The 21,241-nt window shown below is 51.6% G+C and overlaps 1 protein-coding gene across 2 annotated transcripts in view; it reads left to right on the plus strand.

Moving 5' to 3' along the window:
• Positions 1-21,241, plus strand: part of LOC147114370 (calcium/calmodulin-dependent protein kinase type II subunit alpha) — a 344,895-nt gene that overhangs the window by 262,934 nt on the left and 60,720 nt on the right. For both annotated transcript variants that reach the window (XM_085996026.1, XM_085996028.1), the window contains exons 7-8: positions 4,125-4,227; positions 15,371-15,454. In XM_085996026.1, coding sequence (XP_085852152.1) covers positions 4,125-4,227; positions 15,371-15,454 — 187 coding nt within the window. The remainder of the gene's footprint in view (positions 1-4,124; positions 4,228-15,370; positions 15,455-21,241) is intronic.

The following is a 21,241-nucleotide window of genomic DNA, read 5'->3' on the forward strand; positions in this document are numbered from 1 at the left end:
CCAAGGTCACCAGGTCTGTTTCTATTTGGCCGTTATTTGTTCTCGCGACTGGGATTTCTGGAGGCGTTATTTTTATTTTTAAAAAGTGCTTTTAAATGACGGCTGAGTTGCCGGTGGGGGCGGGTGGGGGAGTTGATGTAATCACTACGGGCTGTAGCGGGAAAATGTGCAAAGCTCTGACCCCCCTCCTATCGTGTCGACGTGCAAAGCAATGCAAAGCAATATGGAAAGCTTATTGAAGGATTATGCAGACAGGGTGTGTCAGAGATATTAATTGAATTGCAAACAATAGCCTGGTGTGAGATGGTTTGCTCTTGTTTAGTTGCCAGCCTGATGATTACAGGGCGTTGATGCACTTACACAGATTGCAGAATGTGACAGGCCCTGCACTCGAGAAACACCATGTAACTGACAAACCTGTTAATTTCATTGCCGTCTGCCATTCCTTAACATCCTCTCGCGTCTTTTTTTGACGAATTGTAGAGTAACAACAAACAATCACTTACATTTATACAGCGCCTTTAACATAGTAAGGTGCTTCCCAGGAGCGTAAATCAGATAGAAATTTGACACCGAGCCACATAAGGAGATAACGGCCCAGAAATTCGGGTCGGGGGCTTCCCGCGGGTGCGAGCCTCCGACCTGCACTTACCTAGCGCGCCGGCCGTTGAGCTGTGGGCCCGCGTGGGATTCCGATCCTGGGCCTGCTCCAACTGCCGGCGCGCAGTGCTTGCGTATCCCAGGGGCGCAGTTAGTTCGAAGCGTCCCCTGGGATCACGTGGGCCATGGAGAGCCAATCGGAGCAGGGAAATGCCCATTCATAAATTTGACAGGAAGAGCTGTCAAAACTTAGAAATACTACAGCCCCAATACAGCACTAAATCTTCAAATAATTTTTTTTTTAAATCACATTTTTTAAATAAACTATAAATTACATGAAAAAAATAATTTTATTTTCCAACGGGGCTAAAAATAAACTTACCTTGCTTTAAGGTATTTAAAAATAATAAACCTGTGGAAAAAATGTTTTAATTTTAATTAATTCACCACTTACCTTGTAAAAAGCAGGCCTTACGACTGCTTTTTAAATGTCTAACTTCTGGAGACTTACCTTCCCAGGAAAACCTGCAAAAAAAACGTAAGTTCGATGCACACGCGCTGCCTCTCTGGCGTACGCGTTCGAACTCTGAATCCCTTCTTTCAGGGGAACGGAAGTGCCGGTTTCCCACGCATGCGCAGTGCATGCAGGAAACCGGCACTTCCATTGGGCTTACGGGTGAGTACCCCGTGCGGACTCACCCGTGGAGACCCGAATTTCTGGGCCAATATTAGGGCAGGTGACCAAAAGCTTGGTCAAAGAGGGAGGTTTTAAGGAGCATCTTAAAGGAGGAGAGAGGGGCGGAGAGGTTTAGGGAGGGAATTCCAGAGCTTAGGGCCCCAGCAGCTGAAGGCATGGCCGCCAATGGTGGAGCGATGAGAATCGGGGAAGAGGCCAGAATTTGAGGAGCACAGAGATCTCGGAGGGTTGTAGGGCTGGAGGAGAGATAGGGAGGAGCGAGGCCGTGGTGGGAGCTGAACACAAGTCTGAGTTGATAAAATAGTATCAAGTTACTTAAGCAGATTGTGTACGTAGATTTTTTTTTGTACATTGTGGGGTAGAAGTTTGAGTTTGTGCTCCTAGTGCAGAACTTTATCTGAGGGGAATTCCAGCAGAGCTGCGCGATGTCCCATGGGAGGATGGAGGATTGTGCTGGGTGCTCTGAATCCCAGGCCTGGATTCGTGCCAAAAGCTATCATCACACTAAGCTCTGCACTGGAGTCCCGATACCTAATATGTACCCCAACAGAAAGAAAAGAAAGACTTGCATTTCAATAGCGCCTTTCACAACCTCAGGATGTCCCAAAGTGCTTTTCAAATCAAATCAAATCAACTTTTATTGTCATTGTTAGTGCACAAATGCAGTACAACAAAATGTAGGCTTGCGGCTCCCGAGAGTGTACATTTAGATTAAGACATTTAAACATTCAACATTCATTTGGCTTGTAATACATTAACATAAACATAACCATAATAAAGTGCATTGGCAGATGTGCAGGCTTTAGAGTTTATTTGTGGAGTTCAGTAGGATGACAGCCCTGGGAAAGAAGCTGTTCCTAAATCTGGTCGTTCGGGTGCGAATGCATCTGTAGCGTCTCCCAGATGGCAGGAGGGCGAACAGACTGTGGTTGGGGTGGGTAGGGTCTTTGATGATAGTCCGTGACCTCCGTAAACAGCGTTTTTGGTATATGTGCTCTATGGTCGGTAGCCGGGTGCCGGTAATGCGTTGGGCAGTTTTGACTACCCGTTGCAGGGCTATATGCAGCCAATGAAGTACTATTTGAAATGTAGTCACTGTTGTAATGTAGGAAACGCAGCAGCCAATTTGCACACAGCAAGCTCCCACACACAGCAATGTGATAATGACCAGATAATCTGTATTTTAGGGATGTTGATTGAGGGACAAATATTGGCCAGGACACCGGGGAGAACTCCCCTGCTGTTCTTCAAAATAGTGCCATGGGATCTTTTACGCCCACCTGAGAGGGCAGACGGGGCCTCGGTTTAACGTCTCATCTGAAAGATGGCACCTCCGACAGTGCAGCACTCCCTCAGTACTGCCCCTCCGACAGTGCAGCGCTCTCTCAGTACTGCTCCTCCGACAGTGCGGCGCTCCCTCAGTACTGCTCCTCCGACAGTGCGGCGCTCCCTCAGCACTGCTCCTCCGACAGTGCAGTTCTCCCTCAGTACTGCCCCTCCGACAGTGCAGCGCTCTCTCAGTACTGCTCCTCCGACAGTGCGGCGCTCCCTCAGTACTGCTCCTCCGATAGTGCGGCGCTCCCTCAGTACTGCTCCTCCGACAGTGCAGTTCTCCCTCAGTACTGCCCCTCCGACAGTGCGACGCTCCCTCAGTACTGCCCCTCCGACAGTGCAGCGCTCTCTCAGTACTGCTCCTCCGACAGTGCGGCGTTCCCTCAGTACTGCGCCTCCGACAGTGCAGCGCTCCCTCAGTACTGCCCCTCCGACAGTGCAGCACTCCCTCAGTACTGCTCCTCCGACAGTGCGGCGCTCCCTCAGTACTGCTCCTCCGATAGTGCGGCGCTCCCTCAGTACTGCTCCTCCGACAGTGCAGTGCTCCCTCAGTACTGCCCCTCCGACAGTGCGGCGCTCCCTCAGTACTGCCCCTCCGACAGTGCGGCGCTCCCTCAGTACTGCCCCTCCGACAGTGCGGCGCTCCCTCAGTACTGCCCCTCCGACAGTGCAGCGCTCTCTCAGTACTGCTCCTCCGACAGTGCGGCGCTCCCTCAATACTGCTCCTCCGATAGTGCGGCGCTCCCTCAGTACTGCCCCTCCGACAGTGCAGCGCTCCCTCAGTACTGCCCCTCCGACAGTGCAGCGCTCCCTCAGTACTGCCCCTCCGACAGTGCAGCACTCCCTCAGTACTGCTCCTCCGACAGTGTGGCGCTCCCTCAGTACAGCCCCTCCGACAGTGCGGCGTTCCCTCAGTACTGCCCCTCCGACAGTGCGGTGCTCCCTCAGTACTGCCCCCCCGACAGTGCGGTGCTCACTCAGCACTGCCCCTCTGACAGTGCAGCACTCCCTCAGTACTCTTCCTCCGACAGTGCAGCGCTCCCTCACTACTGCCCCTCCGACAGTGCAGCGCTCCCTCACTACTGCCCCTCCGACAGTGTGGCGCTCCCTCAGTACTGCCCCTCCGACAGTGTGGCGCTCCCTCAGTACTGCACTGGGAGTATCAGCTTAGCTTTTTGTGCTCAAGTCTCTGGAGTGGGACTTGAACCCACAACCCTTCGGACTCAGAGGGGAGGGTGCTACCCACTGGACCACGGCTAACAGCAGTGGCCTGGGGGATGGGGGGCGAAGGTAGTGGGGAGATATTTAAGGGAGATTTGGAGCGATATCTAAAGGAGCAGTCAGTTGCGAAGTGTTAGTATCTGAGACCATCAAGTGTTGACAGTCACAGTTGACTTGCACGAACTTGGGATCCAAGCAGGCAAAAGGATTAGCTCATCAAAAGGTCTTCCTCCATTTAATTGCCAATGTTGCCTCTTTCTTCCCCCGACCCTAGCCTGAAAACCTGCTCCTCGCGTCCAAGTCCAAGGGAGCTGCCGTGAAGCTTGCGGACTTTGGCCTGGCCATAGAAGTTGAAGGGGACCAACAGGCCTGGTTTGGTGAGTTGACCCACGTTCGAAGAATCGTCCAAAAACAGCGTTACAAAGACTGGGGGGGGGGCCAAAGGTCCCGCCCCGCCAGCGGAGACAGCCTGTCCTGTGCCCCGCTTGACCCCGGCCAACTTCCCCGGGGGCCAAGCGTCAACCAAGTGGTTGGGGCACAGCAGCCGGGAGAGGCGGGGAGAGCATTTGCTTCAGGTGAGGGGGAGGGAAATGGCTGAGGCCCATGTGAGTGAGTCGTGTAAAACCTCTACCGCTCCCGCTTAGCCCCACCGCATGCCAGAAACATCGAACGTACAGCACAGAAACAGGCCATTCGGCCCTACTGGTCTATGCTGGCATTTATGCTCCACACCAGCCTCCTCCCTTCATCTCACCCCATCAGCATATCCTTCTATTCCTTTCTCCCTCATGTGTTTATCGAGCTTCCCCTTAAATCCATCTACACTATTCACCTCAACCACTCCCTGTGGTAGTGAGTTCCACATTCTCACCACTCTCTGGGTAAAGACGTTAAATGGAACGTTAGGTTTCTATATTGATCATTTTTGTTAAGCTCTGGAATTCCCTCCCTAAACCTCTCCGCCTCGCTACCTCTCTTTCCTCCTTTAAGACGCTCCTTAAAACCCACCTCTTTGACCAAGCTTTTGGTCACCTGTCCTAATTTATACTTATGTGGATCGGCGTCAAATTTTTTTGTCTTAAAATACTCCTGTGAAGAGCCTTGGGACGTTTTACTACGTTAAAGGCGCTATATAAATACTTGTTGTTGTTGCTAAGGTGGATTGATTTTTTTTGTTAACCTTGGTTTTCTGGCCTGCCCAGGAGGTGTTGACTCCTGTTGGAGTTCAGTAGCAAAGGCAACAGTCAGCAGCTGGTAACTCACCCAAATATCCATCCTTCATGTGTGGGCTTCCAGGCTATGGGGGGCATCGCAGCTGGGTCTGATGCTGTGCACACATTGGCTCATTCCAGCAGCGACCATGGAACAGGAACCCTGACGGATTTCTCCTTTCCTTGGCTTGTGGACACTACACCAGTTAAACACTAGAGACCTCAGCACAGACCAGAGACTGAATCTGGGATCCTCCCATTGGTTGCCTCGACATGTCAATTAGTCAGCCGTGCCTCAGTGGGCGGCACCCTCGCCTCCGAGTCGAAAGGTTGTGGCTTCAAGTCCGACTCCAGAGACTTGAGCACAAAAATCTAGGCTGACACACCCAGTGCAGTGCTGAGGGAGTGCCGCACTGTCGGAGGGGCAGTACTGAGGGAGCGCCGCACTGTCGGAGGGGCAGTACTGAGGGAGCGGCGCACTGTCGGAGGGGCAGTACTGAGGGAGCGCCGCACTGTCGGAGGGGCAGTACTGAGGGAGCGCCGCACTGTCGGAGGGGCAGTACTGAGAGAGCGCCGCACTGTTGGAGGGGCAGTACTGAGGGAGCGCCGCACTGTCGGAGGAGCAGTACTGAGGGAGTGCCACACTGTTGGAGGGGCAGTACTGAGGGAGCGCTGCACTGTCGGAGGGGCAGTACTGAGGGAGCGCTGCACTGTCGGAGGGGCAGTACTGAGGGAGTGCCGCACTGTCGGAGGGGCGGTACTGAGGGAGCGCTGCACTGTCGGAGGGGCAGTACTGAGGGAGTGCTGCACTGTCAGAGGGGCAGTACTGAGGGAGTGCCGCACTGTCGGAGGGGCAGCACTGAGGGAGCGCTGCAGTGTCAGAGGGGCAGTACTGAGGGAGCGCCGCACTGTTGGAGTGGCAGTACTGAGGGAGCGTTGCACTGTCGGAGGGGACAGTACTGAGGGAGCGCTGCAGTGTCGGAGGTGCCATCTTTTAGATGAGACGTTAAACCGAGGCCCCGTCTGCCCTCTCGGGTGGACATGAAAGGTCCCACGGCCACTATTTTGAAGAAGAGCAGGGGGGAGTTCTCCCCAGTGTCCTGGGGCCAATATTTATCCCTCAATCAACATCACTAAAACAGATTATCTGGTCATTATTACACTGCTATTTGTGGGAGCTTGCTGTGCGCAAAGTGGCTGCCGTTTTTCTTACATTACAACAGTGACTACACTTCAAAAAAGTACTTCATTGGCTGTAAAGCACTTGGGACGTCCGGTGGTCGTGAAAGGCGCTATAGAAATGCTGTAGAAATACAGGTCTGTCTGTGTCTGTTTGTCATTAATGGGGGCTACAATACCCACAATCCTCTGTGCTCCAGAAACCGCTCTACCCATTGCGCGGTGCCTCCCTGTCATTTGCATGTGCCCATGAAGCGCTTTGGGACGTTTAATGGCTCCATATAAATGCAATTTGTTGTTGTTGCAAGCACTGCTAGAGGCAAAATCAAAACAGCCACCGGAGGCAGCGTTGCCATATTTTCTGGCTGGCTTTAGGAACACAGGAACAGGAGGAGGCCATTCAGCCCCTCGAGCCTGTTCCACCATTCCATTAGATCATGGCTGATCTGTACCTCCATCCCATTTACCCACCTTTGCTCCATATCCCTTGATACTCTTACCCAGCAAAAATCAATCGATCTCAGTCTTGTAAATTCCAATTGGCCCCTCCAGCATCCACAGCTTTTTGGGGGAGAGAGTTCTAGATTTCTGTTACCCCTTTGTGTGGAAAAAGTGCTTCCTGATTTCACCCCTGAGTCCTTCTGCTCATTTTCAGTCAGCTCAGTGTTTTGAGGTGCGGGCTGTAAACTTCCGCGTCACATTTGCACGGAGATTAACCTCCCCCTGGTGAGAGTGGCATTTTTAAAAATTTGTTCATGGGATGTGGGTGTCACTGGCAAGGCCAGCATTTATTGCCCATCCCTAATCGCCCCTTGAGAAGGTGGTGGTGAGCCGCCTTCTTGAACCGCTGCAGTCCGTGTGGTGAAGGTGCTCCCACAGTGCCGTTAGGGAGGGAGTTCCAGGATTTTGACCCAGTGACGATGAAGGATCGGCCGATATACTTCCAAGTCAGGATGGTGTGTGACTTGGAGGGGAACTTGGAGGTGGTGGTGTTCCCATGCGCCTGCTGCCCTTGTCCTTCTAGGTGGAAGAGGTCGCGGGTTTGGGTGGTGCTCTTGAAGAAGCCTTGGCGCGTTGCTGCAGTGCATCTTGTAGATGGTACACACTGCAGCCACGGTACGCCAGTGGTGGAGGGAGCGAGTGTTTAAGGTGGTGGATGGGGTGTTGATTCAGCAAGCCAATTTGTCCTGGATGGTGTCGAGCTTCTCGAGTGTTGTTGGAGCTGCACTCATCCAGGCAAGTGGAGAGTATTCCATCACACTCCTGACTTGTGCCTTGTAGATGGTGGAAAGGCTTTGGGGAGTCAGGAAGTGAGACACTCGCCGCAGAATACCCAGCCTCTGACCTGCTCTTGTTGCTACAGTATGTTCATATTAACCTTCCCTTTAACATCCAACGATTAATCCTTTGCTTCACTGGTCAGGCTGTTGTCAGTCTGTTGCCTCTAGTTACCGGCCAGGCAGAGGCAGGTTGAAACTCTCTGACCTGCTCCTAATATTAATCAATCTCATGGACCTTTCCTGTGGTGACCTGCAGTCCAATTTGGATATCTCAATTTGCTTCACTTTAATGTTCTCGCCTGCTCTCCTGAAGGCACGGGTGGACACGATGGTCCAAATTTAATAGAGGTGTTCAAAATCATGAAGTGTTTTGATAGAGTAGAGAAGGAGAAACTGTTTCCAGTGGCAGGAGGGTCGGTGACCAGAGGACACAGATTGAAGGTGATTGGCAAAAGAACCAGAGGGGAGATGAGGGGAATTTTTGTTTACGCAGCGAGTTGTTGTGATCTGGAACGCGCTGCCTGAAAGGGCGGTGGAAGCAGATTCAATAATAACTTTCAAAAGGGAATTGGATAAATACAGGAAAAGGAAATATTTCCAGGCAACATTAGGACAGGTGACCTGATGGAGTGGATCGGGCACTCAACTCCAGGGAACCCCAAATTTCCCACTGACGGTTCAGCATAAGGAGACCATAACCTGGACATCTGAGGGGGGGGCTTGTGACAGATTCTGCCTTTGTCAGGCCCCGCCCCTTTATCTGCCAATCAAAATTTCCCCTCGATGAGGGAGTGGGTGCATAATACGTCCGCTCACATGTGGCCGGGCCATTTTATTCATATACACATTCACGGGATGTGGGCGTCACTGGCAAGGCCGGAATGTATTGGCCTAGTTGCCCCGTGAGAAAGTGGTGGTGGTGGGCCGCCTTCTGGAACCATCCAGTCTGTGTGGTGTCTCGCTCGGCCACTTCAGAGGGCAATCAGAGGTCATCCATGTTGGTGTGTGGGGACTGGAGTCACGTACAGGCCCAGACCGGGTAAGGACGGCAGGTTTCCTTCCCTGAAGGGACATCAGTGAACCCGTTGGGTTTTCACGACAATCCGACAGCCTCGCGGTCACTTTTACTGAGACCCAGCTTTTTATTGCCAGATGTTTTTTTTTTAAACTGGTGGGATTTAAACTCATGTCCTCTGGATTGTCAGACCAGTAACTACAAGAATAACAGCATCGCCATTAAATTAGTAAAACGTCCCGCGGTGGGTCACAGGAGCGATTACCAAACAAAATTTGACAGCGAGCCACAGAAGGAGATATTAGGGACTGGTGACCAAAAGCTTGGTCAAAGAGGCAGGTTTTAAGAAGCGTCTTAAAGGAGGAGAGAGAGAGGTAGGGAAACCAGTCAGGCTGAATGGCCTGTTTCTGTGCTGTGTATTCATTCACAGATAGAGTCAGCTCTGTGCTCTGCATATATTCACACCAAGCTGTGTGATTACCGTATACAACAGAAACACTCATAGAAACATAGAAACATAGAAGATAGGAGCAGGAGAAGGCCATTCGGCCCCTCGAGCCTGTTCCGCCATTCAATGCGATCATGGCTGATCATCCAAATTCAGTACCCTGTCCCTGCTTTCTCCCCATATCCCTTGATCCCTTTAGCCTTAAGAAATATATCTAACTCCTTCTTGAATATATTTAATGAATTGGCCTCAACTGCCTTCTGTGGTAGAGAATTCCACAGGTTCACCACTCTCTGGGTGAAGAAATTCCTCCTCATCTCAGTCCTAAATGGCTTACCCCTTATCATTAGACCATGACCCCTGGTTCTGGACACCCCGACCGTCGGGAACATCCTTCCTGCATCTAGTCTGTCTAGTCCTTTTAGAATTTTATAAGTTTCAATGAGATCCCCTCTTGTTCTTCTAAACTCCAGCGAGTATAAGCCCAATCGACACAATCTCTCCTCATACATCATTCCTGCCATCCCAGGTATCAGCCTGGTGAATCTTCGCTGCACTCCCTCCATGGCAAGAACATCCTTCCTCAGATAAGGCGACCAAAACTGCACACAATACTCAGGATGTGGTCTCACCAAGGCCCTGTACAACTGCAACAAGACATCCTTGTTCCTGTACTCAAAACCTCTCGCTACGAAGGCCAACATACCATTTGCCTTCTTAACCGCCTGCTGCACCTACATGCTTACCTTCAGCGACTGGTGCACAAGGACACCCAGGTCTCGTTGCACTTCCCCTTTTCCCAATCTATTGCCGTTCAGATAATAATTCGAACTGTATCAGGGACATCTGATGTAAGTGCGTCCTGACTCCAAAGACACCCCACAGCTGTTTTTACAGCAAATTTGCCTTTTGTTGGTCCAACAATGACAACTTGCATTTATATAGTGCCTTTAACGTAGTAAAACGTCCCAAGGTTCTTCACAGGAGAGATTATCAAACAGAATTTTGACACCGAGCCACATAAGTTGACATTAGGACAGGGAGCTCGGTCAAAGAAGTCGGTTTTAAGGAACGTCTTAAAAGAGGAGAGAGAGGCAGAGAGGTTTAGGGAGGGAATTCCAGAGCTTAGGGCCCAGGCAGCTGAAGGCAAAGCCGCCAATGGTGGAGCGATGGAAATCGGGGATGCTCAAGAGGCCCGAATTAGAGGAGCGCAGAGATCTGGGAGGGTGATAGGTAACGTTCCCTCTAAGCTCCGCAGACGTACAGCCCGGGACTGGTTTTTTCAATGTTAAGTTTCGCACATGCGCAAAATTGAGAAAGGGCCCACATCGGATTACATGGGAGATACGGCACAGAAACAGGCCATTCGGCCCAACCAGTCCATGCCGGCGTTTATGCTCCACTCGAGCCTCCTCCCGTCTTTCCTCATTTAACTCTATCAGCGTAACCCTCTATTCCTTTCTCCCTCATATACTTATCTAACTGAAATGGTGGCATAGTGGTTAGGTTGCTGGATTAGTAATCTTGATGCCTGCACTAATAATCCAGAGATGAGAGTTTAAATCCCACCATGGTGGCTGGGGAATTTAAATTCAGTTAATTAAATAAATTTGGAGAAAAGAAAAGCTAGCATCAGTAATGGTGACCGTAACATTTTGTTGTAAAAACCCATCTGGTTCACTAATGTCCTTTAGGGACAGAAATCTGCAGTCCTTACCCGGTCTGGCCTATATGTGACTGCAGACTCACAGCAATGGCCTGGCAAGACACTCAGTTTTACCAAACTGCTAATAAGAACTGCAGTTCAGGAAGGTGGCTCACCACCACCTTCTCAAGGGCAACTAGGGGATGGGCAATAAATGCGCCCATATCCCGTGAATGAATAAACCGCCCCCCTATTTACCTCATCCACTCCCTGTGGCAGCGAGTTCCACATTCTCGCTACTCTCTGAGTAAAGAAGTTTCTCCTGAATTCCCTATTGGATTTCTTGGTGACTCTCTTATATTGATGGCCTCTGGCTATGCTCTTCCCCACAAGAGGAAACACTGGGGGAAAATTTCGTCCCCTTCGCGCCGGGGCACTAGAGCATTATCGTCGGGGACGAGGCGAATCCAGCGCCGCACGCCAAATCCCACCCCCCCACTCCATAGCGCCGCCGGTAACAGATATCGCTGGGAGGCTCAACGACAGGTGGATCATGACATCAGTGTGTGTGCAACTGTGTGCATGTCTCACCGGAATGTTGGAAAAACTCAGCAGGTCAGGCAACATCCGTGGAGAGAAAATAGAGTCAACGTTTTGGGTCTAACCCTTTATCAAGATTAAAGAAGCACAGGAAATGAAATAGATTAAAAGGCCAGGCTGGGAGAGAACAAAAGAGAAGTGAAGAGACAATGGGCTAGAAATTAGGTTCGGGGGCTTGCCGCGCGTGCAAGCCCCCGATGTGCACTCACCCGGCGCACCGACATCTGAAGCCTGAGCCTGCTTGGAATTCCTGTCACTGGCCCAGTTCAGATGTCGGCGCGATGTGCTTACCTGATCCAGCGGCGTAGTTAGTGCGATGTGCCGGCTGGGATCAGGTGAGCACTGTGCAGCCAATCAGGGGAGGGGAAACTTCATTCATGAGTTTGAGAGTAAGAACTGTCAAACTCATGAAAATTACGGGCGCCCAAAAGACTAGTTTAACTTTAAATAAAATTTTTAAAAACATCCCAATAATTAAATAAACTATAAATAACTTTAAAAAACTATTTTAAACAATTAATAAAAAAAAATTTTTAAATAATTTTTTAAGAAATCGGGTCTAAAAATAAACTTACCTTACTGTAAAGTCCTTAAAAACAATGAAGCTGTGGAAAAAATGTAATAATAGACCACTTACCTTAAAGAATCAAGTCCTTACACCTCCTTTTTATATGTGTAAAAAGTTCAGGCCCTTACACACGGGCAAACCTGTCAAAAAGGAAGTTCAACGCGTGCGCGCAGAGTCCTGTGTGCACGCGTTGGACCTCTGAAACCCTTGGAGGAAATGCCGGTTTCCCGCCAATGCGCTGTGCATGCTGAAATCCGGCACTTCCAACGGGCCCACGCGTGAGTACACCGTCCGTACTCATGCGTTGGGACCAGAATTACTGGCCCATTAAGAGGTATTTAAAACCAGACGAGATGGTGATAGGACTGGTGGAGACAAAAGACGTCTCTAGATTAGGTGTGAAATCTCCGCCAGCACATTGATTAAAGGGATGATGGTGCTAGGCAAAAGGGACAAGTAAAGAAACAAACGATGGGTCCAGAGGAGGTGTAAATGACAACGGCAGAATAATTACCAGAGTGTACTATAGGCCCCCAAACAGTCAGGGGGAGATAGAGGAACAGATATGTAGGCAAATCTCAGAAAAGTGCGCAAATAATAGGGTAATAATAGTGGGGGATTTCAACTTCCCCAATATAAATTGGGATAGTCAGAGTGTGAAAGGCTTAGAGGGTGCAGAATTCTTAAAGTGCATCCAGGAGAGCTTTTTGAGCCAACATGTAGAAAGTCCTACAAGAGAGGGGGCGGTACTGGACCTAATTCTGGGGAATGTAGCCGGGCAAGTGGTGGAAGTGTCAGTAGGAGAGCATTTTGGCGACAGTGACCACAATTCGGTGAGATTTAAGGTGGTCATGGAAAAAGACAAAGACGGCCCGGAAATAAGGGTTCTAAATTGGGGGAAGGCCGATTTTAATATGATAAGGCAGGATCTGGCCAAATTGGACTGGGAGCAGCTACTTCTAGGAAAATCCGCATCAAAACAGTGGGAGACTTTCAGAAGGGAAATAGAGAGAATACAACGCCAACATGTTCCTGTAAAGGTCAAGGGTGGGACCAACAAGCAAAGGGAATCTTGGATGACAAGGGATATACAAAAATGCATTAGAAATAAAAGGGGGGCTTTTGGCAGTTACAAAAGACTAAAGACGGAAGAAGCCCTAGAGGAGTATAAAAAATGCAGGGGCATACTTAAAAAAGAAATTAGGAGGGCGAGGAGGGGCCATGAAATAACACTGGCGAGCAAAATAAAGGAAAATCCTAAGATGTTTTATAAGTATATTAAGGGCAAGAGGATAACCAGGGAAAGGGTAGGGCCCATTAGGGACCAAAGTGGCAATCTGTGTGTAGAGCCAGATGATGTAGGCGGGGTTTTAAATGAATTTTTTGCATCTGTGTTCACTATGGAGAAAGACGATGCAGACATAGAAATCGGGCAAGGGGGCTGTGACATACTTGAACATATTAGCATCGAGAGGGAGGAGGTGCTAGCGGTTTTAGCAGGCCAAAAAGTGGATAAATCCCCAGGCCCAGACGAGATGTATCCCAGGCTGCTGTGGGAGGCAAAGGAGGAGATTGCAGGGGCTCTGACACAAATTTTCAGAACCTCTCTGGCCACAGGGGATGTACCAGAGGACTGGAGAACAGCTAACGTAGTACCATTATTCAAGAAGGGTAGCAGGGATAAACCAGGGAATTACAGGCCAGTGAGCCTAACATCTGTGGTAGGGAAATTATTGGAAAAAATTCTGAGGGACAAAATTAGTCTCCACTTGGAGAGGCAAGGATTAATCGGGGATAGTCAGCATGGCTTTGTCAAGGGTAAATCATGTCTGACAAATCTGATTGAATTTTTCGAGGGGGTGTCTAGGGGGGTGGATGAGGGAAATGCTGTGGATGTGGTTTACATGGACTTCAGTAAAGCTTTTGACAAAGTCCCGCATAGGAGACTGGTCAAGAAGGTAAGAGCCCATGGGTTCCAGGGTGCCTTGGCGCGTTGGATCATAAACTGGCTGAGTGGCAGGAGGCAGAGGGTGATGGTCGAAGGTTGCTTTTGTGACTGGAAGCCTGTGTCCAGTGGGGTACCTCAGGGATCGGTGCTGGGTCCCTTGTTGTTTGTGATCTACATAAATGATTTGGATGAGAATGTAAAAGGTATGATCAGTAAGTTCGCAGATGACACGAAAATTGGTGGGGTGGTAAATTGTGAGGAGGAAAGCCTCAGGCTACAGGACGATATAAACGGGTTGGTCAGATGGGCGGAAAAGTGGCAAATGGAATTTAACCCTGAAAAGTGCGAGGTGATGCATTTTGGACGGACAAATAAGGCAAGGGAATACACAATGAGTGGTAGGACCCTAGGAAGTACAGAGGGTCAGAGGGACCTTGGTGTACATGTACATAGATCCCTGAAGGCAGCGGAACAGGTAGATAAGGTGGTTAAAAAGGCATATGGGATACTTGCCTTCATTAGCCAAGGCATAGAATATAAGAGCAGGGAGGTGATGATGGAGCTGTACAAAACGCTGGTGAGGCCACAGCTGGAGTACTGTGTGCAGTTCTGGTCGCCTCACTATAGGAAGGATGTGATTGCTTTGGAGAGGGTGCAGAGAAGATTCACCAGGATGTTACCTGGGATGGAGCGCCTCAGCTATGAAGAGAGGCTGGACAGGCTGGGGTTGTTTTCCTTGGAGCAAAGAAGGCTGAGGGGGGACCTGATTGAGGTGTACAAAATGATGAGGGGCATAGATAGGGTAGACAAAGAGGAACTTTTCCCCTTAGTAGGGGGGTCAATAACAAGGGGGCATAGATTCAGGGTAAGGGGCAGGAGATTTAGAGGGGATTTGAGGAGGAACTTTTTCACCCAGAGGGTGGTTGGAATGTGGAACTCAATGCCTGAAAGGGTGGTAGAGGCAGGAACCCTCACAACATTCAAGAAGCATTTGGATGAGCACTTGAAATGCCATTGCATACAAGGCTATGGACCAAATGCTGGAAAATGGGATTAGACTGGACAGGGATGGATGGGCGGCGCAGACACGATGGGCCGAAGGGCCTCTTTCTGTGCTGTAAAACTCTATGACTCTATGACTCTATGATTGTATATATTTTTTATCCACACCTTTGTTTTGGCCCTTCCCCCTTTTTCTCTCTCCCACATGGCAGCTGTCTCCCATTCTGCCAGCGCATTTCACACCTCATCTAGAGCCGTCTTTTGTCTCCACTAGTCCTATCACCATCTCGTCTCATTTTGAATACCTCTTAATGTCTCTTCTCTTTTGTTCTCTCCCAGCCTGGCCTCTTAATCTATTTCATTTCCTGTGCTTCTTTAGTCTTGACAAAGGGTTTCGACCTGAAACGTTGACTCTATTTTCTCTCCATGGATGTTGCCTGGCCTGCTGAGTTTTTCCAGCATTTTCTGTTGTTATTTCAGATTTCCAGCATCTGCAGTATTTTGCTATCGTAGGCATTTCCAGGATGGACAAAAGGAACAAAGGGGGAACTGAGCATTGCTGAATTTAAACCGCTCGCTAAATCCCAACATCTCGTCATTTAATTCTCTCCCTTGTGTTTCCAGGTTTTGCCGGCACTCCTGGGTACCTCTCTCCTGAGGTGTTGAGGAAGGATCCCTACGCTAAGCCCGTGGACCTGTGGGCTTGTGGTAAGCAGTTGATGATTACTCTGGAGATTGTAACCTTGTGTGAGTTTGTAGCAGTCACAGAGCTAAATTAAGCACATGACAGTAAGAGTCAAGGGTCGTCACAAATATTTTCGAAGCAAGTACACGTTGTATAAAAGGAAGGAAAATATTTGTGAATTCATCACCTCTTCTGTGTCGACCAAGGTCTTTATTATTATAGAACTGGGAGTCTCGTGGGTGGCAGTGTTGGGACCCAAGGGACATGAGGTGATTAGGGCATGGGTGTTTCTAAAGCTTGCTTGCACATTGACTGCATTAACACAGGAGTCATTGGTTGTTGGTTCCCTTCTCAGCTGTGGCTCAGTGAGTAGCACTCTCGCCCCTGAATCAGAAGGTTGTGGGTCCAATTCCCGGTACAGAGATTTGAGCGCAAAATCTAGGCTGACGTTCACAATACAGTACTGAGGGAGTCTTCTTAGGCAGTCCCTCGGAACCGAGGATGACTTGCTTCCACATTAAAAATGAGTTCTCCGGTGACTGATGAGTCCAATGCGGGACCTACAGTCTCTGTCACAGGTGGGGCAGACGGTGGTTAAAGGGGCGGGTGGGTGGGGTGCTTGGGTTGACGTGCGCTCCTTGCGCTGCCTGCACTTGGCTTCCGCTTGCTCCTGGCGAAGAGACTCGAGGTGTTCGGCGCCTTCCCGGATGCTTCTCCTCCACTTTGTGCTGCACTGTCAGATGTGCCATCTTTCGGATGTGACGTTAAACCGAAGCACCGTCTGCCCTCTCAGGTGGACAGATATCAGGACGGCAGCAGGCCAGGAATGAATGGTGGAGTTGTGAGAATGGAAGACTATTCTGGAGATTAAATGGGTGGGTAGAGTCCAGGATAGGGGAGAGTGTACATGGGCCTCCCTCTGATCTTCACTGCCCTAACTCTTTGACCAAGCTTTTGGTCTCCTTATGTGGCTCGGTGTCAACTTTTGTCTGATAACTCTCCTGTGAAGCGCCTTGGGACATTTTACTACGTTAAAGATGCTATTTTAATGTACACTCTCCCCTATCACGGACTCTACCCAACCATTTAATCTCCTCCCACAGCCCATGTACACTCTCCCCTATCACGGACTCTACCCACCCATTTAATCTCCTCCCACAGCCCATGTACACTCTCCCCTATCACAGACTCTACCCACCCATTTAATCTCCTCCCACAGCCCATGTGCACTCTCCCCTATCATGGACTCTCCCCACCCATTTAATCTCCTCCCACAGCCCATGTACACTCTCCCCTATCATGGACTCTACCCACCCATTTAATCTCCTCCCACAGCCCATGTACACTCTCCCCTATCACGGACTCTACCCACCCATTTAATCTCCTCCCACAGCCCATGTACACTCTCCCCTATCACAGACTCTACCCACCCATTTAATCTCCTCCCACAGCCCATGTACACTCTCCCCTATCATGGACTCTCCCCACCCATTTAATCTCCTCCCACAGCCCATGTACACTCTCCCCTATCATGGACTCTACCCACCCATTTAATCTCCTCCCACAGCCCATGTACACTCTCCCCTATCACGGACTCTACCCACCCATTTAATCTCCTCCCACAGCCCATGTACACTCTCCCCTATCACGGACTCTACCCACCCATTTAATCTCCTCCCACAGCCCATGTACACTCTCCCCTATCACGGACTCTACCCACCCATTTAATCTCCTCCCACAGCCCATGTACACTCTCCCCTATCACGGACTCTACCCACCCATTTAATCTCCTCCCACAGCCCATGTACACTCTCCCCTATCACGGACTCTACCCACCCATTTAATCTCCTCCCACAGCCCATGTACACTCTCCCCTATCACGGACTCTACCCACCCATTTAATCTCCTCCCACAGCCCATGTACACTCTCCCCTATCACGGACTCTACCCACCCATTTAATCTCCTCCCACAGCGCCATGTACACTCTCCCCTATCACGGGCTCTACCCACCCATTTAATCTCCTCCCACAGCCCATGTACACTCTCCCCTATCACGGACTCTACCCACCCATTTAATCTCCTCCCACAGCCCATGTACACTCTCCCCTATCACGGACTCTACCCACCCATTTAATCTCCTCCCACAGCCCATGTACACTCTCCCCTATCATGGACTCTACCCACCCATTTAATCTCCTCCCACAGCCCATGTACACTCTCCCCTATCATGGACTCTCCCCACCCATTTAATCTCCTCCCACAGCCCATGTACACTCTCCCCTATCATGGACTCTACCCACCCATTTAATCACCAGAATAGTCTTCCATTCTCACATCCCCACCATTGATACCTGCCCAGCCACATGGGGGATGGTGCCCTCAAATGCCCTTGTGAGATTAGTCAGTGGGAGGAGACACTCCCCCTGACTTCCCAGAACCCCATGGGCAAATATTTTCCCTCCACCTGGTTCTTCCTCACAACAAGAACGCACACATCTTCACTGCAGATTGGGAAAGATCAAGAAATGATGGCAATCATACCAGTCCATAATGGGCCACATCTTGCCTTCCTCAAACTGTCCCATCGCATTGTCCCCACTCCACAATGCATCAGATCTGGACTCCCATCAACTGCTCCATTGCATTGCCCCTACTCAATAATGCATCATATTCAGGCTCCACTCAATAGCCCCATTTTATTGTTCCACATCCACTCTGCATCACACTCGGGCTCCAATTCACTGCCGCACTGAAGCTTTTCCCATTTAGGATTTACCTTTACGCCTCGTGGAGTTGAATAGTCAGGTGGCACTCACTGTCTAGCCTCACATGTCATCTATGGCCAGGTGGGTGAGGGGCTGGAGGGTTCCCACTGCCCATGCAGCAACAGCTGATGCTTTCTGGCCGAGGGACCACCTTGAAAGAACAATTGGAGACGGTGTAGCTGAAAGTCGCCATGGGCAGCAGCGCACAAGGGACAATCGCCAATTGTTCCGCCCGTTTTACACCCCGCCCGATATTGCCTTCCATTGAGGTGCGTGGAAAAGGAAATTGGGTGGGGTGCAATGGGGTTGTCGATTTGCGAGCGCCTGTTTTTGTCCAACTTCCCCCACCTGCCTCCCCCCTCCCCCCCGCCCCACCTCCCCCCACCTGCCTCCCCTCCACCCCGCCTCCCCCCTACCCCTACCTCCCCCCCCTCCCCCCACCCGCCTCCCCGCCTCCCCCCTCCCCCCCCGCCCCACCTCCCCCCACCTGCCTCCCCTCCACCCCGCCTCCCCCTACCCCTACCTCCCACCCGCCTCCCCCCTCCCCCCGCGCCTCCCCCCTGCTCCCCACTCCCCCCTGCCCCCACCTCCCCCCACCTGTCTCCCCTCCGCCCCGCCTCCTCCCCACCCCTACCTCCCCCCCCTCCCCCCACCCGCCTCCCCCCTCCACCCCGCCTCCCCCCCGCCCCACCTCCCCCCCCGCCTCCCCCCTACTCCCCCTCCCCCCCTGCCCCTACCTCCCCCCCTCCCCCCACCCTCCACCCCCTCCCCCCTGCTCCACCTCCCCCCACCTGTCTCCCCTCTGCCCCGCCTCCCCCCCACCCCTACCTCACCCCCTCCCCCCACCCGCCTCCCCCCCGCTCCCCCCCGCCCCACCTCCCCCCGCCTCCCCCTGCTCCCCCCTCCCCCTACCTCCCCCCCTCCCGCCACCCCCTCCCCCCGCCCCACCTCCCCCCCACCTGTCTCCCCCTCTGCCCCCGCCTCCCCCCACCCCTACCTCACCCCCCTCCCTCCACCCGCCTCCCCTCCGCCCCCCTCCCCCCCACGCGCCTCCCCCCTCCCCCCCGCTCCCCCCGCCCCGCCCCACCTCCCCCCACCTGCCTCCCCCTGCTCCACCTCCCCCCTGCCCCTACCTCCCCCCTCCCCTCACCGCCCTCCCCCCCGCCTCCCCCCCCGCTCCCCCCTTCCCCCACCTGCCTCCCCCCTGCTACCCCCCTCCCCCCTGCCCCTACCTCCCCCCCTCCCCCTCACCCCTACCCCCCCCCGCCTTCCACCCGAGGGAAATCGCACGTCCCGGTGAGTTTGTTGATTAAGTTAGGGAGTCTTTGTCTGGGATTGTTGAAATAAATTCTGTATTCTTTCAGATTTGCTTTCCGGGAGCTGCGCTCAATTAAAATAATAAGTAATGTAATTTCCCCAATGAGACATGTTTGGGATCTTTTAATGTTTTCTGGCAAACTCGTTACCCTGCAGTGAAATTATATTAAAATATTATCCTGCAGAAGGATTGAAACGAACGAGGGTCTTGGAGCAAAGTAACTTAGAACTTGAAGACTCAATCAAATAATTTTACAAGGCAGACAAAAGGAAATTGGATAAATAATTAAAGGCGAGAAATTTTGCAGGGCTCTGGTGAAAGAGCCGGGGGGAGTGGGATCCATTGGAGAGCTCCTTCAAAGAGCCGGCACAGGCACGATGGGCCGAATGGCCTCCTCCCGTGCCGGTACGTTCTCTGATCGACAACATCAAAGGGTTTAGTGTCCCTCCCACTGCAATGATTGATTAACAGTTGTCATTTATGTCGTATCGATTTTGCTAATTAACGTGTCTGCGAGGGACTGGGTAGGCGCTGCCTGCAGTCAGTCTGGCAGCTGGTGGTCAGGGAGAGAGGCGAGGGGATGGGACGGCTATCATCTCGCCCCTCTCTGGCGAGATATGGGGGTATAAATTCACCTTGGAGGGGGTTACAAATCGGCAGAAAATCGAGCGTGGTGCAAAATTAGCTGCAGATTCACTATCGCCCGTTTTCCAAACCCCAAGATGATGTAATAACCCGTACATTTTTTTCCTTTTTATAGAGTAATCGGACACCCTTTAACCCATCTCTGGCACCTCCTCCATCCCTGTTTGCAAATCCCTCCATGGCATCGCCCCCCTCCCTACCTCTGTCACCTCCTCCAGCCCCACAACCCCTCAAAATCTCGGCGCTCCTCCAATTCCGGCCTCTTGAGCATCCCTGATTTCCATCGCTCCACCATTGGCGGCCGTGCCTTCAGCTGCCTGGGCCCCAAACTCCGGAATTCCCTCCCTAAACCTCTCCGCCTCTCTCTCCTCCTTCTTCAAGATGCTCCTTAAAACCGACCTCTCACCTGTCCTAATATCTCCCTCTGTGGCTCGGTGTCAAATATTGTTTGATGATCACCCCTGTGAAGCACCCTGGGACGTTTTACTACATCAAAGGCGTAATATAATTACAAGAGCCAAGGAAGTGACTGCGATACCAGTGTGCAAATACGTAACCTGCCTGTGCTACTTCCCTCTGCTTATCAATTCAATGGAGGGGGTCGAGCTAATATTACAGTCATTTCTGGGCTCAGATAATTGCAAGATTCATTCAAGGAGCACACATTTGTGATGGCAAGAGTTTGTGGAATGAGTTAAGCACACAAATCCAGGCCGACACTCCCAGTGCAGTACTGAGGGAGTGCAGCACTGTCAGAGGGGCAGTACTGAGGGAGCGCGGCACTGTCGGAGGGACAGTACTGAGGGAGTGCGGCACTGTCAGAGGGGCAGTACTGAGGGAGTGCGGCACTGTCGGAGGGGCAGTACTGAGGGAGCGCCGCACTGTCGGAGGGGCAGTACTGAGGGAGCGCTGCACTGTCAGAGGGGCAGTACTGAGGGAGTGCCGCACTGTCGGAGGGGCAGTACTGAGGGAGTGCGGCACTGTCGGAGGGGCAGTACTGAGGGAGTGCGGCACTGTCGGAGGGGCAGTACTGAGGGAGCGCTGCACTGTCAGAGGGGCAGTACTGAGGGAGTGCCGCACT

This window comes from Somniosus microcephalus, chromosome 8, assembly GCF_052327205.1.
Source record: "Somniosus microcephalus isolate GS21.2 chromosome 8, FLI_Smic_1.0, whole genome shotgun sequence".
NCBI lineage: Eukaryota > Metazoa > Chordata > Chondrichthyes > Squaliformes > Somniosidae > Somniosus > Somniosus microcephalus.